The 18,738-nt window shown below is 42.7% G+C and overlaps 1 protein-coding gene across 1 annotated transcript in view; it reads right to left on the bottom strand.

Annotated features, from left to right (window-relative positions):
- Positions 1-2,554: 2,554 nt before the first annotated feature.
- Positions 2,555-18,738, bottom strand: part of SLC25A17 (solute carrier family 25 member 17) — a gene marked incomplete at both ends in the record, with an annotated part of 54,113 nt that continues 37,929 nt past the window's right edge. The window contains 5 exons of the mRNA XM_080706401.1: positions 2,555-2,702; positions 11,489-11,571; positions 16,060-16,155; positions 16,245-16,390; positions 17,833-17,949. Coding sequence (XP_080562527.1) covers positions 2,555-2,702; positions 11,489-11,571; positions 16,060-16,155; positions 16,245-16,390; positions 17,833-17,949 — 590 coding nt within the window. The remainder of the gene's footprint in view (positions 2,703-11,488; positions 11,572-16,059; positions 16,156-16,244; positions 16,391-17,832; positions 17,950-18,738) is intronic.

Below are 18,738 nucleotides of genomic sequence, written 5' to 3'. Positions count from 1 at the left end.
ACAGCCACCAATCTTAAAGCGCAATGCAAGGTAGTGAGCGGCCTTAAGTTCTGTGGCTTAAATAGGGAACGGGTGTTGTGGCTAGCTCCTAATTCTTGTTTTCTAGAACACAATGAACTTTCAATTACCACTAGTTTAACAATTACATATATTTGAAATTGTCACAAGGTATAAGGAGGGGACACAAGGACATTTCTACTCTCAAAATTGAACTAAATACTGAAGTCCCTGGGCACAGCATTATTTCTCCCTCTGGCTAACTGGATTGAATCATAGACTTATAAATGGAAAACCTGTCATTTTGTTAGAGGGACAAAACTCAAGTCATAGAAATCCAAAGAGTAATTCTACCACTGTCAGGAGAATTTGCTCCTTGGCTAGAGATGTCTGAATTTGCCCCTGGCTACACGCTCCAAGGGAAAGAAAAGACCAGGATTCCTGCACCTCCTACAGGCTGTCTTCATACAGTGGGTGACCTTTCCTCTGAGGAACATCTTTATCTTGGTTTCTGTAATTGAAACCAATCCCCTCTCTCTTTGGGCAGGCCCCAAGATTTTCTGAACTGTGATGTGAATGTGGATCACCTGGGGCCTTGTTAAACTGCAGACTATGACTCAGAGACTGGGCTGCAAGCCAGACACGGGCTTGGCTGGCGTCCGTGCTGCTGTTTGATGGACCACGCTCCTACCAGCAAGTCTCTGAGGAATTGTCACAAATAGAAATAACCTTAGCTAGATGTTCCTCAAAATATACAGACTCTATTCAGAGTCTATAAAAAGGAAATATTCCAGAGCCTACACAGGTATGTGCTCTCCCTCCCTTTTTGGTGTTTTTACCATTGATGGCACACCCAATCTAATACCTCAATAAACAGTAACTTCCAAAAATATCCTTTGTGCTGAATATTTACTAAAATCCGGGTGAGGTGGTGTACATTTGTAATCCCAGCATTTGAAAGATAGAGACCAGAGGATCATGGTTCACCGACACCCTTAGCTACTTAGGCCCTGCGCAATTCAGTGAGACCCTGTTTCAAGAAATAAAAAGACTAGCCGGGTGTGGTGGCGCACGCCTGTAAAACCAGCACTTGGGAGGCTGAGACAGGAGGATCGCACAGGTTCAAAGCCAGCCTCATTTACTAAGTGAGGCTCTCAGCAATTTAGTGAGACCCTGTTTCCAAATAAAGTATAAAAATAGGTCTGGGATTACAACCCGGAGGTAGAAAAGCCCCTGGTCCCCCCCATCCCCCACCTTCCCTGTACCACACACACAAAAAATAAAAAAATAATAGAAGACTAAAAAATAGGACTGGGGGTGGGGTGTAGCTTGGAGGTAGAATGCCCCTGGGTTCCATCTCCAGTACTGAAAAAAAAAAAAAAATTTATTGGGGCTTGACTGGTTGGGGCTTGCATGAACGGACATTAAAACCTCAAACCGCCAGGTGTGGTGGCGCATGCTTGTAATCCCTGCGCTTGGGAGGCAGAGACAGGAGGATTGTGGGGGTTCAAAGCCAGCCTTGCTGGCTTAAGAGACCCTGTTTCCAAATTTAAAAAATATAAAATAGGTCTGGGAGTGTAGCCCAGAGGTGGAAGGGTTTCCAGGAACCCCAGTACCACACACACACACAGGAAAAAAAAAAAAAAAAAAAAAAAAAAAAAAAAACCTCAAACCTTTTGTAATGAAAGAGTAGACTCATGCTGGGTGTAGTGGTGTACACTAGTAATCCCAGCACTCTGGAGGCTAAAACAGGAAGATTGTGGTTCGCAGACAATCTCAGCTACTAAATGAGGCCCTTTGCAATCAGTGAGACCCTGTTTCAAAATAAAGAATAAAAAATAAAAAATAGGGCTGGGGGTGTAGCTTGGAGGTAGAATGCCCCTGGGTTCCATCCCAAGTACCGCAAAAAAAAAAAAAAAAAAAGTAGATTCAAATACTTAAAAAATTTATGTCAAATACTAATGAATATGTGATGTTTACAGAATCTGTAAGAGAATAATTTGGGATTAATAATTTTCATTTTCCCCACAAAATAAATAGCTCACTTAACTCTCCTTAAGCAGGAGAGAAGCCCAACAAAAATAAAGTCATGTCCATGGCATGGTCATAGTATTATTTTTAGTGAGGAAAATTTCAAGATTAACATATAAAAGCATCTGAAGAGAATTAAATGTCATTGAATTTGTCCTAGAACCTGGGAGCTCAGGGAAAGACAGAATCTGGTAAATTTCAGAGAAACTTTAGATGGAAAAGATTACACATGAGAATAACAGTGCTTTCCTCTTAAGAAAACCAACACACCCCCACATACTTCCTCCTTTAGGTTTTCAATGTTCCCTTTTCACATTAGTCCAACTTCCACCCCCAGATCCAACTAGCCACTGTAAAAGTTAAGCTGGCAATAGGTACAGCTGGCTAAACTCCCTGTTTACCCTTCGATGCCTTTCCAGCTAATGAGAACACTGGTGGTAGAAGGAGCAGAGGGAAGGAGGATCACTCCAGGCCTCCAGGAAGGAAGCCGAATCCGTAAGCGCTGCGCACTTTCCTGGACAGCGACTCAGCGCCTGTGCGCACTCTTCAGCCCCATGACGGTGAAGGTAGCAGCTGTCAGTTTCTCATATACAAGGAACATGAGCGCGGCCGTGAGGACTGTCTGCAGCAGTTTGGCTTCAAGGCCTTTGTAGAGTCCGATTATGCCAAAGCGCCTAGAAGGAAAAAGGTTGGAACAAACACTCTCTGTAAAGGTCAACTCCTGTATCAGAGAAACATGCTACTGTAACAGCTAATGTGAAAGTGGTTTTCCTTAGGGTCAAAACAAGCAATGGAGGTTCTAGATTTCAACTGACATCTGTTGTCAAAGTACTTTAGCCTGAGAGGTACTTGGGAGCCAGACATGGTAGTGCATACCTGTAATCCCATCAGAGAAGAATGCTTTGGCCCAAGCCAGGGATTTATTAGCACACCTATAATCCCAGTACTTTGGGAGGCTATGACACGAGGATAGAAGGGTAGAGACTCAGCCTGAACTACTTAGTAAGACCTTTAGGACTGGAGGTGTAGCTCAGAGGTAAAACAACCCTGAGTTTAATCCCCAGTGCCACACACACACACAGGTATTTGGGGACTGATAATTTAGTATTAATAAACCATAAGTACCTTGTCTTTATATTCATCATTAATTAGTGGAATGCTGGCAATATTCCACTAATAAGATGCAGATTCTGAAAATCTAAGTGCCAAAATCTGAGATGTAAGAATTTTTAAGTTTAATGATCTCCCAAATTAGTTACTTCAACTGAACAGCCCTAAGTGGTAGGAAAACTGCCAAGTGGCTTAGATTTCCTCAGCTTCAGTAGAATTCGAGGAAGAGATAGACATGAAAAGCTCTCTGATCTCTAACCTCCCATATATTGGAGTCCAGTGGTTCTCCAATTCAGCAAGCATCAGAATCACTTGGAGGGCTTGTTAAAAGACAGGTTTTTAGCCAGGTATGGTGGTACACACTTGTAATTTCAGTACTTGGGAGGATGAGACAGGAGAATCACAGATCCTCCTTCAGCCTCAGTTACTCAGTAAGGCTCTCTACAACTTGGTGAAAACTTGTTTCAAAATAAAGAATAAAAAATAGGGCTGGGGTTTAGCTTGGAGGTTGGATGCCCCTAAATTCAATCCCCAGTACCACAAAACAAAAACAAAAACAAACAAAACAAACAGGTTGTTCGGCCCATTTCCTGAGTTTAGGTTCATTAAGTTTGGTTCTAACAAGCTCCAGGGTGATGAGGATAAGAATGCCAACCTGGGGAAAACTCCTCAAGAACCACTCAGAAGAATGCTCTGGCTGGAGCTCGGGACTCAGCAAATGCTCTCTTCAGGCTATTCGTTGAGAGTAAATCAGCCTCATATGCTAGTTCATCAGCAACTCCAGGGGTATATAAGCATGCACTTTGAGAATAAAGTTAATCAAATGCTCCTCAGATGCTATTACTACAGTCTATATATCCGCTATGTTAAAACAGACTTAGAGCTGGGTGTGGTGGTGCATGCTTATAATCTCAGTACTCGGGAGGCTGAGACAGGAGGACCACACAGGTTTGAAGCCAGCTTCAGCTACTTAGTGAGATTCTCAGCAACTTAGTGAGACCCTGTTTCCAAATAAAATATAAAATAGGTCTGGGAATGTAGCCCAGAGGTAGAAAGCCCCTGGGTTCTATTTCCAATACCATTAAAAAAAAAAAAAAGACTTGACCTATTTCTAGTTCACTGACTGGCATGAATTTTGTTAACCCAAGAAATTCCCCCTCCATACGTCTCAAGGTGATGTCTATCCACATCAGAAATGTGAGGGTTTTGCCAGGCGTGGTGGCGCAGGCTTGTAATCCCCACGCTTGGGAGGTGGAGACAGGAGGATCGCGCAGGTTCGAAGCCAGCCGCGCTGGTTTAAGAGACCCTGTTTCCAAAAATAAAATAGGTCTGGGAGTGTAGCCCGGATGTAGAAGGGCTTCCAGAAACTCCAGTACCACCAAAAAAATAAATAAATAAAAAATGTGAGGGTTTAGAAAAGCAGGGTACTAGGACCACCCCGGAGGAGAGGCATAAAGCTGTAGTCCAATAAGCATCTCTGGTGATTCTTTTTTATTATTTAATTGGTGCACTGTAGTCATACATCTTGATGAAGTTCAGGGTGACAGCATGCATGCTCACGCACTCAGCCTCCCCCATCTGGTGATTCTTTTTTTTTTTTTTGGTGGTACTGGAGGTGGAACCCAGAGGCTTTCTACCTCTGGGCTATACTCCCAGATCGTTTTTATATTTTATTTGGAAACAGGGTCTCACTAAGTTGCTGAGAGCCTCACTAAGTAGCTGAGGCTGGCTTTGAACCTGTGCGATCCTCCTGTCTCAGCCTCCCAAGCACGGGGATTACAAGTGTGTGCCACCACACTCGGACTGTGATTCTTAAATTACACAAAAGTTTGGAGAGGTCTGGTATGGTACGCTACATCATCTATCATAGTAGCTACTAGCCATATGTAGCAATTAAATTTTAAAAATTTAAAGATTCTGTTTCTCAATTGCACTGGGACTACTTTCCATGCTGAGTGGCTCCATGCAGCCACTGGCAACCTTCTGGATGGTACAGGCACTTCAATCAGCAGAACAGTCTTTTTGTGTATGTGTGTGGTAGTGGAGATTGAACCCAGTTACATTCTACCTCTGAGCTACAGTCTTAGTCCCTTTTATTTTGAAACAGGACCTTGTAAGTTGCTGAAGGTCTTGCTAAATTGCTGAGGCTGGCCTCAAACCTGTGATCCTTCTGTCTCAGCCGTCCAGGTACTGAGATTACAGGCGTGCACAACCATGCCTGGCTCAGTGAAGAACATTTTAAGGAACACAGTGAAAGCTCTTCATTTGTTCAATTGTTCCTAAGTACTTATTGAGTATCTAAGTTTGAACATCTAGTTCTGCTGTTTGGTGCTGGACAAGTCATTCTCTTTCTTTCAGTGCGTTTTTTTCTTTTCTTTTCTTTTTCGTGGTACTAGGTGCTTGAGCCAAAGTTCGGTCAGGGGGCCCGCAAGAGCCTAAGACCCCCATGAAGTATAAATAGCATTTCCTTCTTCAAAAAATTATTTTAAGATTATTTGGATCAATATGTGTAATTGGAATTTTATGTATAAACATTATAATTAAAACAGGTGTGCGATGGCTTGTGAGAGACTAAGTCAGCAAAGAATTTTTCCCAAGGACAAAGTCTGGGCCAAAAAATTAAGTTCAAACTGACCTTAGTTTGAACCGACATATAAGATTAGGTTCAAGCTGACCTTGTGATATAAGACAAAGCTGACTTTCTATGATTCATTAAAAGTCTGGCACCCTGCCCTGAGAATCTTTTTCTCTTTGAACTTTCCTGCTTACGTGAATATGGTTTTTTCTGTGCTGCATGAAAAAAAGTATCAAGATTGTTTTAAGTTCTGAATAAACGGAGAAGTTTGAACCTTGTCCCGTGTGACAGCTCTTCTCTCATTCGACCTCGGCTCTTCTCGCACCAGCACACGAACCCCGACTCCTGCTAGGGCTGGACCCCGGCAACTAGGGATTTAACTCAGGAAGATCCTATCTCTGAGCTACATCACCAGTCCTATTTTACTTTTTATTTGGAAACAGAGCCTCACTAAATTGTTGAGGCTGGCTATGAACCTGTGATCATCCTGTCTCTGCTCCCTACTCAAGTACTGGGATTATAAGCATGCATGACCACGTCAGGCTTTCCCAGCCCTTTTTATAAGGAAACAGAATCTCACTAAGTTGCCAAGGCTGGCCTCCAATTTTCAATCCTCCTTTCTCAGTTTCCGAAGTACTAGGATTACAGGCATGCACCTCTATGACCAGCTTCTTTTTGTGGGGCTGTGGGGATTGAACTCAGGGCCATACTACCTCTGAGCTACACCCCTGACCCTATTTTATTTTTGTGTTGAAACAGCTTCCCTCTAGGTGATGGGAGTCTCACTTCTTGCTGAGGATATCCTTGAACCTGTGATCCTCCTGTCTCAGCCTCTCAAGTTCTGGGATTACAAACATGCCCCCCTACCCCATTTCAATGTGTTTTCTGATATGCAAAATGGAAATAAAAACACTGGATTTGAAAACTATATAACTTCACAGATTTCCATTTAACACTGTCTTCAGAGAAACTACATCTTTCTTAACTCTCCCATTGCTGACAGAAACAAAAATCAGTTTTTGTTTTGTTTTGTTTTGGTGGTACTAGGTGTGAAACCCAGGGGCTCTCTACCTCTGGGCTATGTTCCCAGACCTTTTTTATATTTTATTTGGAAACAGGGTCTCACTAAGTTGCTGAGAGCCTCACTAAGTAGCTGAGGCTGGCTTTGAACCTGCGTGATCCTCCTGCTCAGCCTCCCAAGCGCGGGGATTACAAGCGTGTGCCACCACGCCCGGCTAAATCAGTTTTTAATATCACCTTTTTGAGGTCAATTTGGCAATGTCTACATTTAAGAATTTTACATCATAAAATGTTAAAAAAAAATGTTTGTGTGTGGTACTGGGAATTGAACCCAGAGGCATTCTAACCTTCGAGCTACGAGCTACGCCCCAGCCCAATTTTATTTCTTATTTGGAAACAGTACCTCATTAAATTGATGAGAGTCTCATTACTTGCTGAGGCTGTCCTTGAACCTGCAATCCTGCTATCTTAGCCTCCGAAGTACTGGGATTACAGGCATGCGCCACCATGCCTGACTAAAATGTGAAAATTGTGAATGTGAAAACTCCTTAACCAGATAGTTTCACATAAGAACATTTTCTCTATAATTATAATCCCTCAGGTGTACAAAGCTAAATTTATGGGCTGTTCATTCAGTAATGTTTATAAAGAAAAAATTCACCAAATTGGAGTCAGTTGAACTTTAGCTATAGTTGTAAGTACGTTTGGTGAATTTTGACATATATATGTATTACACACATCAATCACCCTGAAAAGTATCCCTATGTCTCTTATAATCATTCCCTCCCTCTGCCTGCCCTGGCCCCAGGTAACCAATGAGTACTGCTCTCTGTCACCATGGATTAGTTTTCATTTTCTAGAATTTTTTTTTTTTTTTTTTTTTTTTTTTTTGTGGTATTGGGGATGGAACCCAGGGCATTCTACCTCTGAGATATACCCCCAGCCCTATTTTTTTTTTTGTGTGTGTGTGTATGGTTCTGGAGGTCTTCTACCTCCAGGGTACACTCCCAGACCTATTTTTTTTATATTTTATTTGGAAACAGGGTCTCACTAAGTTGCTGAGAGCCTTACTAAGAAGCTGAGGCTGTCTTTGAACCTGTGATCCTCCTGTCTCAACCTCCCAAGTCCTGGGATTACAAGCATGCACCACCATGCCCAGCTTCCAATTTTATTTCTTATTTGGAAACAGAGTCTCACTGGGTTGCTAATAGCCTCACTAAGTTGCTGAGGCTGGCTTTGAACCTGCTATCCTCCTGTCTTAGCCTCCCAAGTACTGGGATTACAAATATGCTCCACCACACTCAGCCATTTTCTAGATTTTTTTTTCTTTTTTGCAGTACCAGGGATGGTACCCAGGGGCATTGTACCTCCGAGCTACACCCTTAGCCCTAGTTTTTGGTCTTTTTATTTTTGAAATAGGGTCTAACGGAGTTGTGAAGGGCCTCACTAAGTAGCTGAGGCTGTCAGAGAACTGGGATCCTCCAGTCTCCGCCTCCTGAATGCTGGGATTACAAGTGTGAGCTACCATGCTGAGGCATTTTCTAGAATTTTATAGATGTGAAAGCATATAGTTTGAATTCTTTTTTGGCTGACTTCTTTCACTCAACATAATTACTGTGAGATTCTTCCATGCTGTTGCATGTATCAATTATTCCTTTTTAAAAACTGTTGGAAGCCAGGAGTGGTGGCCCACACCTGTAATCCCAGCATTTGGGAGGCTGAGACCGGAGGATCGTGGTTCGTGGACAGCCTCAGCTACTTAGGCCCTCTGCAACTCAGTGAGACCCTGTTTCAAAATAAAGAATAAAAAATTGGGCAGGGAGTGTAGCTCGGAGGTCAAATGCCTCTGGGTTCCATCCCCAGACCCTCAAAACAAAGAAACAAACAACCCAAAAAACCTTTGGAGCTGGGCATGGTAACGCACACTTTGTTACCCCAGCATTTTAAAGGCTGAGACAGGAGGATCACAGTTTGCAAACAGCCTCATTTACTTAGTGAGGCTCTTTGCAACTCAGTGAGACTCTATTTAAAAATAAAGACTAGCCGGGCGTGGTGGCGCACGCTTGTAATCCCCACGCTTGGGAGGCGGAGACAGGAGGATTGCGCAGGTTCGAAGCCAGCCGCGCTGGCATAAGAGACCCTGTTTCAAAAATATAAAATAGGTCTGGGAGTGTAGCCTGGAGGTAGCCCCTGGGTTCCATCCCTAGTACCACCAAACAAACAAACAAACAAACAAACAAATAAACAAACAAAATTAAGAATAGCCAGGCATGGTGGCACTTGTAATCCCTGCTCTTGGGAGGTGAAGACAGGAGGATTGTGCAGGTTCGAAGCCAGCCGCTCTGGCTTAAGAGATCCTGTTTCCAAAAATAAAAAAAAGTATAAAATAGGTCTGGGAGTGTAGCCCAGAGGTAGAAGGGCTTCCAGGAACCCCAGTACCACCAAAAAAAAAAATAAAATAAAATAAATTAAAAAAATTTAAAAAATAGGGCTGGGGTGTCACTTGGAGGTAGAATGCCCCTGGGTTCCATCCGCAGTACCGCAAAAAACCCCCAAACTTTTGAGTAGCTTTCTACTATATGAATATTCAATAGCTTGTATATCTTATTCACTAAGTGTTGGACCTTTGGGCTATTTTCAGGTTTGTGTATTTATTTTGATAATGGAAACTGAACACAGGGGTGCTTAACCATAGAGCTACATTATTTTTTTAATTTTGAGATAGGGTCCTGTTTAGTTGCTGAGGCTGGCCTTGAACTGGCGATCCTCCTGCCTCAGCTTCCTGAGTTGCTGGGATTATAGGTGTGTACCAGCAGTTCTCAGTTTTGACCCTCACACATAAAATTAACATTGTTTGTATATAAGTCTTTGTGTACAAGTACATCTATACACATATGCTTTCACTTTTTTTTGTGGTACTGGGGATGGAACCCAGGGGCATTCTAGTTCTGAGCTATACCCCCAGCCCTATTTTTTTATTATATTTATTTATTTATTTATTTATTTTTGCGGTACTGGGAATGGAACCCAGGGCCCCAGGGGCATTCTACCTCCGAGCTATACCCCCAGCCCTATTTTTTTTTTTTTTTTTTTGCGGGTCTGGGGATGGAACCCAGGAATATTCGACCTCTGAGATACACCCCCGCCCTATTTTTTATTCTTTACTTTGAAACCGGGTCTCACTGAGTTGCAGAGGGCCTCACTAAGTAGCTGAGGCTGTGGGTTCCATCCCCACACCCGCAAAAAACAAACAAACAAACAAAAAATAGGGCTGGGGGTGTAGCTCAGAGGCAGGATGTCCCTGAGTTCCATCCCCAGCAGACCTCACCCCATGAACACACAATACTCTTTCATCATCACCTTCACAACTGTCATTAGCTTTCTACGTTCTTGTCCTTTTCCCAATAATATCACTACACTACAAGCAGATGTTATTATTATTATTTTTTTGCAGGTCCGGGGATGAAACCCAGGGGCATTTGACCTCTGAGCTATACCCCCTGCCCCTTTTTTTATTCTTTATTTTGAAACAGGGTCTCACTGAGTTGCAGAGGACCTCACTAAGTAGCTGAGGGTGTCCACGAACCGTGATCCCCCGGTCTCAGCCTCCCAAATGCTGGGATTACAAGCATGTGCCACCATGCCTGGCTATCAGCAGATGTTATTTCTTTTTTGTTCTTTTTGGTGGTACAGGGGTTCCTGGAAGCCCTTCTGCCTCCGGGCTACACTCCCAGACCTATTTTATACTTTTTTTATTTTTGGAAACAGGGTCTCTTAAGCCAGCGTGGCTGGCTCTGAACCTGCGCAATCCTCCTGTCTACGCCTCCCAAGCGTGGGGATTACAAGCCTGCACCACCACGCCTGGCAGCAGATGTTATTTCTAAGAGAGGTCAGAGGATGTGCCATAGATGGAAACGGTGCTCAGACAGAACAGTGTCTATGTTAGATTACAGGGATCCTTTACTTTTTTTGTTTTTGTGCAAGGGATGAAACCCATGGTCTTATGCATACCAAGAACACATTCTACTGAGCTATACCCAAACCCCTTTAGGGTTCTTTTTCTGAAGGAGTTATATGTATTTGTAACTAACAAGGAATAAAAAACGTTTCCATTAAACTGGGTGTGGTGGTGTACATTTGTAATCCCAGTACTTGGGAAGCTGAGACAGGAGGGTTACAGGTTTGAAGACAGCCTCACCAACTTAGTGAGGCCATTGACAACTTACTCAGACCCTGTTTCAAAAAATAAAAGAGGGGTAGCCGGGCATGGCGCTGCACACTTGTAATCCCAGTACTTAGGAGGCTGAGACAGGAAGATCATACAGGTTTGAAGCCAGCTTCAGCTACTTAGTGAGGCTCTCAGCAACTTAGTGAGACCCTGTTTCCAAATAAAATATTAAATAGGTCTGGGAGTGTAGCCTGGAGGTAAAAGCCCCTGGGTTCCATCTCCAGTACCACAAAAATAGATAAATATATAAAAGAGGGGTGGGGTTGTAGAGACAGAATGTTCCTGAGGTCAATCCCCAGTAGCACATAATAAAGAAAAAACAAAACAAAACAAATAAAACCTTTTCTATAACTTTCCAAAATGTTGTGAAATTATACTAAGCTCCTAAAATGAGAAGCATCTGAGCACTGCGTGTAAGGAAGGGTTTCCGAGGATGCTACTGCCATGACAGTAGTGAAAGAAAAGCAAATCCAACCACTCCCTGGAACACAGCTGCTGAGTGAGCACAGAACATCTACAGAGCTCACCGGACTCGCTGGTGCAGAAGATAGAGAACATTCCGGAGACTCCCCAGGGTTCTGTTTTCTGGGTTCAGTCTATGACGACCAAACTGGGGAAAGAGGGGAAAATAAAAGAGATAAACAATTATTTTATACTGCTGCTTCCTTTACTTTGATTTCTGCCTAGATAGAAAATAACACTGGAGTAATGTCTTACAGTATACAATAATAAAAATAAACAACTAGGAACAGAGATTCCATCAATCCTTTATTTTTCAATTAAATAAATGAAAAAAATGTTTTGTGGTATTGAAGATTAAACCTAGGGGCATATTACCTCTGAGCTACATCCCCAGCCTGATTTTATTCCTTATTTTGAAACAGAGTCTCACTAAGTTGAGGAGGGTCTCACTAAGTAGATGAGTCTGGCTTCGAACCTGGATCCGCCTATCTCAGCCTCCTAAGCACTGGAATTACAAGCATGCACCACTACACCTGGCGTAAGTGAAATATTTTGATAAAATAAATGAAAATAAGAAATATTTCTCAACAAACAAAAGAGGGCTAAACACACATTCTACCACTGAGGTGTATCTTACAACCCTGAGAGTTTTCTTTTCTTTTTTATGTTTCTGAAAATTGATCCCAGGGGCCCTCTACCACTGAGGTACACTCTCAGCCCTTTTTATTTTGAGAAAAGTTCTCAAAATAAAGTAAATAACTAAGTTAAGTAATTAAATAACTAAGTAAAAATAACTAAGTTGCCCAGGCTGGCCTCAATATTGTGAACCTATCTCAGCCTCCTGGATACTGGGGTTATAGGTGTGCAACACCTCATCTTCACAGAGAATTAGGGAGGAAATTCTACTTCCAAAAGAAAACAAGAAACATGCCTGGGATAATGATTTAGATTATTGATGGTATGGCTTAATAAGTCCCAAGCTCTTTAAGAAGTTCCGATAAATACTAAACAATTAAAATCTCTGCAGTCTACACTTTTCACATTGTAGATTATATTATAAAAGTGTAAGCCAGCTGAGCGTGGTGGCACACGCTTGTAATCCCCACACTTGGGAGGCTGAGACAGGAAGGATCACACAGGTTCGAAGCCAGCCTCAGCTACTGAGTGAGGCTCTCAGCAACTTGGTGAGACCCTTTTTCCAAATAAAGTATAAAATAGGTCTGAGAGTACAGCCCGGAGGTAGAAAAGCCCCTAAGTTTCACTCCCAGTACCACACACACACACACACACACACACACACACACACACACACAGTATAAGCCAGGCGTGGTGGCAAATGCCTATAACCCCAGTACTTGAGAGGTTGAGACAGGAGGATCACAGGTTTCAGGCCAGGACACAGTAGTTTAGTGAAACCCTGTTTCAGAATAAAAAATATAGCCAGGCGTGGTGGTGCATGCCTATAAGCCCGTACTTGGGAGGCTCAAACAGTAAAACTGTAGATCCAGGACCAGCCTCAGCAACTTAGCAAGACTCGCAGCAACCTAGCAAGGATCTACTTCAAAAACAAAAAATAAAAAGGGCCGGAGTGAGTTGGGCGTGGTGGTGCACACTTGTAATTCCAGCATTAGGTAGGCTGAGACCAGAGGACTGCAGTTCATGGACAGCCTCAGCTACTTAGTGAGACCCTTCACAACTCAACTGAGACTCTGTTTCAAAAATAAAAAGACTAAAAACTAGGGCTGGGGGTGTAGCTCTCAGGTACAATGCTCCTGGGTTCTATCCCTGGTACCGCAAAAAAAAAAAGAAAAACAAGAAAAAAGGGCTAGGGTGTAGCTCAGAGTTAGAATGCCCCTGAGGTTCAATCCCCAGTACCAAAACAAACAAACACCTCAACAAAACCCCCCCCACTGTATTATAAAAATGTTAAAATACACTTATGTGAATGCTACTGAATACTTTTCTATGTGTGTGTGTGTGTGTGTGTGTGTGTGTTTTACTGGGGATTGAACCCAAGGGAATTCTACTGAGCTTTACCTTCAGTACTTTTTACTTTGAAACAGGTCTTCTAGGTTACTGAGGCTGGCCTTAAACCTGCAATCTTCTTGTCTCAGCCTCTCAAGTACTGGTATTATAGGCATGTGCCACCATATCCTGCTATTAAGTACCAATTTTAAAATCATACATTAACAAGAATACTTTTTTTTTCTTTAGTCCTAGAGACTACAGCCAGGGGCACTCTACCATGCTGCAATCCTAGCTCATTTAATTAATTAAAGCTTGTTAATAATAGTTTCCAGACCCTTCCCCCCCCCCCCTTTTTAGGTACTGGGGATGGAACCCAGAGACATTCTATCTCTGAATGACGTTCCCAACCCTATTTTTTATTCTTTATTTTGAAACAGGGTCTCACTGAGTTGTGAAGGGCCTCCCTAAGTAGATGAGGCTGTCCTTGAACTGCGATTCTCCTGTCTCAGCCTCCTGAATGCTGGAATTACAAGCATGCTCATGCCTGGCTCATCCAGACCTTTTTATTTTACTTTGTGACAGGGTCTCACTAAGTTTCAGGGGCTGTCCTTGAACTTGTGATGTTCCTGCCTCAGCCTCCTGAGTAGATGGGATATAGATATGCACCACTGCACTTAGCAAAAATTATAATTTTCTGGCTGGGCATGGTGGCGTACACTTGTAATCCCTGCGGTTTGGAGTCTGAGACAGGAAGATCATGCAGGTTTGAAGCTAGCCTTGCTGGCTTAAGAGACTGTTTCCAAATAAAAATATATAAAAAATTAGGTGTTTGGGATTGTAGCCTGATATAGAAGGGTTTCCAAAAACTCCAGTACCACCACCAAAAAAAAAAAAAAAAAAAAATACACACACACACACACACACACACACACACACACACACACAATTTCTTTGGAACTGAAAAATCTTTCTACCACACCTTCTTCTTCTTTTTTTTTTTTGGTGGTACTGGGGGTGGAACCCAGAGGCTTTCTACCTCCGGGATATACTCCCAGACCTTTTTGATATATATTTAAAAAAAAATTTTTATTGGTGCATTATAGTCATACATCTTTTTTTTTTTTTTTTTTTTTTGGTGGTACTGGGGTTCCTGGAAGCTCTTCTACCTTCGGGCTACACTCCCAGACCTATTTTACATTTTTATTTGGAAACAGGGTCTCCTAAGCCAGCACGCGTGGCTGGCTTTGAACCTGTGCGATCCTCCAGTCTCTGCCTCCCAAGCGCGGGGATTACAAGCGTGCGCCACCACACCCGGCGACCTTTTTTATATTTTATTTGGAAACAGGGTCTCACTAAGTTGCTGAAAGCCTCACTAAGTAGCTGAGGCTGGCTTCGAACCCGTGTGATCCTCCCATCTCAGCCTCCCAAGCGTGGGGATAACAAGCGTGTGCCACCACGCCCGGCTACCACACCTTCATTTTATCTAGTAGTAAGTCCTTCAAATTTTCTCTTCACAACAGATTTCCCCCCCCAGTTCTGGAGATAACACCCAGGGCCTTGTACATGTTAGGCATCTGGCCTCATCCTCTCTCCTCTCCACTGCTGCCAGCCTGGTGCAGCCCTCATCCTCTCTCACCTCATCACTGAAAACTGACACCTACCTGGCCTCCCTTCTCAATTTGCCACATAATAACCACAGCAACCTTCTGGAACTGTACATCAGATCACATTTTTGCCCAGGTTAAGCCCTTTGGAGGTATCCACTGTGCAGAGAATAACATTTTCTCACCTGCACTTCTCACCTACGCTTCTGTGCTATTTTTCAATCTTACTGAGTGAACCACCCTCCAGCCATGGAATTCTTTCAGTTCCTGTGATGCACCAAGCTCTTGGCAGGTCCCATTCCCTACTCCTGGAATGCACTTTTCTCCACTCTGCATGGCTGGGTCCCATCTTCCCTAAATCTTGATTTAAATATGCCCCCTCAGGAAGCCCGTCTCCCACCAAACTGCCTAAGAAGATCCCCACCACACCCTCTCCATGAAGTCACAGAACACTGTGTAGCTCCTGCCTAGTTCTGTCCATCTGTAACTTCCTGTTTATGTTACTTATCTGCCTATTCCTTCTCTTCCCCAGCAGTTCCATGAGGATGGATATCATGACTATTTCAGTCCCCAACGTATACCCAACTCCTCACACAGAATGAGTGCTTAAAGGTGTTCAAATGGATAAATAACTGAAAAAAACTGAAGGCTGTGTTTCAGAAAAGGTAAATCATTAATTCCTTCTGAGTGAACTAAAAGAATTAGTCTCTGATTTTGTACAAGATAAGCTGTTTTAGGTTACCATGCCAATCAGCTTGAATGAGAAAGAAGCAAACTAATGTTTTCTTGAGATCTTTAAAGAATGTTTTATTTTATTACATATGGGTTTTCAGAGATACTTTGTTACCTAGACACTCCAAATATAAACTGCATTCCAAACCAAACAGGAAGCTAATTGACAGCAAGCCTGATTAACAGAAAATCAAACAAATGGAAACATGAATGGAGAATATGCTGGCATACCAACTGACTATATTATTGCTTGATTATCAATGCTTTAAGTAAAGAGACAATTATTTCAGTAAACCACTTGACTCAATGAAGGGAGAACCCTTAGCACTCACCCTCAGAATTGATTGTACCGTCTGCATAGGATAGGTGACTGTGGTGGCAATCGCTTTGGCTATTGCACCAATGATGAACACATCCAAAGAAGAGAGCTGGAAAGCAAAGAATGAGCCATATCAACCCAAACAACAGGGAGGCGGTGGATATCATTATGTGGCTGCTTTTAAAAATCAGGAGTTACCTTCAGCCGTTTCTTTAAAAGCTGCCGTTTTAACCCTTCGTAGAACATGAACTGGATGGCAGGATTGAAGACCAATAGCAAGGAGGGAAATGTGCCATTCCATAAAGCCAGGATTCCTTCATCTCGAGCAATCTGGTGAAAAGCATCTAAGCAAGATATCAGGCTTTTGAAAAGCATGATGACAGTGTCCTAACTAGAGAAGAAACCATTCAAATGTACTCAGAACACAAACCATACTGGTTATATTAAGAATTCCTTCTTGCAATGACATATTAAGTGCAAGCTGATTAGTTAACTACTACTTTTTTTTTTTTTTTTTTTTTTTGGTACTGGGGATGGAAGCCAGGGGCATTCTACCTCTGAGGTACACTCCCAGTCCTTTTTATTTTTTGTTTTGAAACAGGGTCTTGCTGGGGTGATGAAAGTCTCACTACTTGCTGAAGCTGTCCTCGAACCTGCAATCCTCCCGTCTCAGCCTCTCAAGTACTGGGATTATAGGCTGCCATGTCTGGCTGCTCTTTTTATCTTAATACAGGGTCTCAATAAGTTGTGAAGGGCTTCACCAAGTTGTGCCACCATGCCTAGATCAGTTAACTACCATTTATTTATTTTTTAGTACTAGGGATTGAACCAAAAGGCATTCTACTTACAAGCTACACTCCCAGCTCGATTTTATTTCTTATTTGGAAACGGGTCTCACTAGGTGGTGATAGCTTTGAGAGCTTCATGAAATTGCCAAGGCTGGCTTTGAACCTGCAATCCTCCTGTCTCAGACTCCCAAGTACTGAAATTAAAAGTGTGTGCCACCATGCCCAGGTAAGTTAACTACATTTTTTCCCCCCCGTGGTGCTGGGGATTGAATCCAGAGGCATTCTACATTCTCACTATACCCCCAGCCCAATTTTTTATTCTTTATTTTGAAATAGGACCTCACTAAGTTGTGGAGGGCTAAGTAGCTGAGGATGGCTGTGAATCTGTGATACTCCTGTCTCAGCCTCCCAAGTACTGGATTATAAGCATGCACCACAGCACCCAGTTTTTATTCTTTATTTTGAAATAGAATCTCCCTAAATTACAGAGGGTCTCACTAAGTAGCTGAGGCTGGCCATGAACCTGCGATCCTCCTGTCTCAGCCTCCCAAGTACTGGGATTAGAAGTGTGCACCACCACACCCGGCTATTTTTAAGTTTTTACTCCCACCTACACTCTTGGAAGCAGTATTCTTCTCTACCTTTCATCTTGGGCTTGGTGTTACGGTGCTTTTGGCCATTAGGATGTCAGCAGGTAAGATGCAAATATGAGCTTGATATATGTTTGTATCACTGGGTGTGTCCTCTTGTGTTTTTGCCATTGCCACGAGAATATGCTAAGGCAGGTCCATGATGAGGAGGGGAGACATGGAGCTGAGACTTTTCACTGGGAGTGTGTCTAATGAATAATTCCCTGTCAAGCCAGGGACAGAGCTAACAGTTGCTTAGTGATGGATGGTGGATTTGAGGTTGTCTATTATGCAGCCCTACTGTGGCAACAGATTCTAGATTCAGAGAGGTACAACACTTGAAGAGGAACATAACCAAGAGATACTTACCTATAATGCCTTTGTAGTTGGTTGGTACAATGTCTTCATTCCGAAATTTTGCCCCTTGCAGCTTCAGTCTGGTGTTTACCACCCAGAGTGGAGTAGTCAGCAACACATTCACCACTCCTGAGAAAGAGGCAGAGACAAAGAAAAAGAAAAATGTAACCAATTAAGCTTTGCTGTCTTAAAGCTACATACCAATATTCCATTTATACTTTTGCCTCTGAGACAAGTAAGGAGCATCTTTGTGAGAAGGTACAATACATGCCACTATTAGAAGCAATCTGGAAGCCTTGCTGATAGCAAAATGGCTGGCAGCAGCACCTTTATATAATGGGAGGTAATCATTTATTGCCTTTCATAACATTCAAAGTAGCAATTCTGGGCTAGAGGTATAGCTCAGTGGTAGAGTACTTGCATAGTATGTGTGAAGCCCTGGGTTTAATAACCAGAGCAATAAAAAATAGAAAACAAAAAACAAAGTAGTCATTTTGTATAGTTTTTTTTTTTTTTTTTCCAGTACGGGGATGGAACCCAGGGGCACTCTACCTTTGAGTTACACCCTCAGCCCTATTTTTATTCTTTATTTTGAAACAGGGTCACACTGAGTTGCAAATGGCCTCACTGAGTAGCTGAGGCTGTCTGTGAACCCAGATCCTCCTGTCTCAGCCTCCCATATGCTGGGATTATAAGCATGCACCACCATGCCTGGCTCATTTTGTACAGTTTTAAATATAACTTTTAAATAATAGCTTTAGAGGAGGAAGTCACTTATGGATAACATGCTAAGTCCATAACCATATCAGAGTAAATAAAACTGACAGGCCAGGTATGGTAGTGCAAGTTTGTAATCCTAGTACTTGGGAGGCTGAGGTGGGAGGATCTCAGTTCGCTGACAGGTGCAACTTAGTAAGA

Source organism: Muscardinus avellanarius (assembly GCF_963383645.1).
Source record: "Muscardinus avellanarius genome assembly, chromosome: 11".
NCBI classification, from domain to species: domain Eukaryota; kingdom Metazoa; phylum Chordata; class Mammalia; order Rodentia; family Gliridae; genus Muscardinus; species Muscardinus avellanarius.
This window is presented reverse-complemented; position numbering and strand designations above follow the sequence as displayed.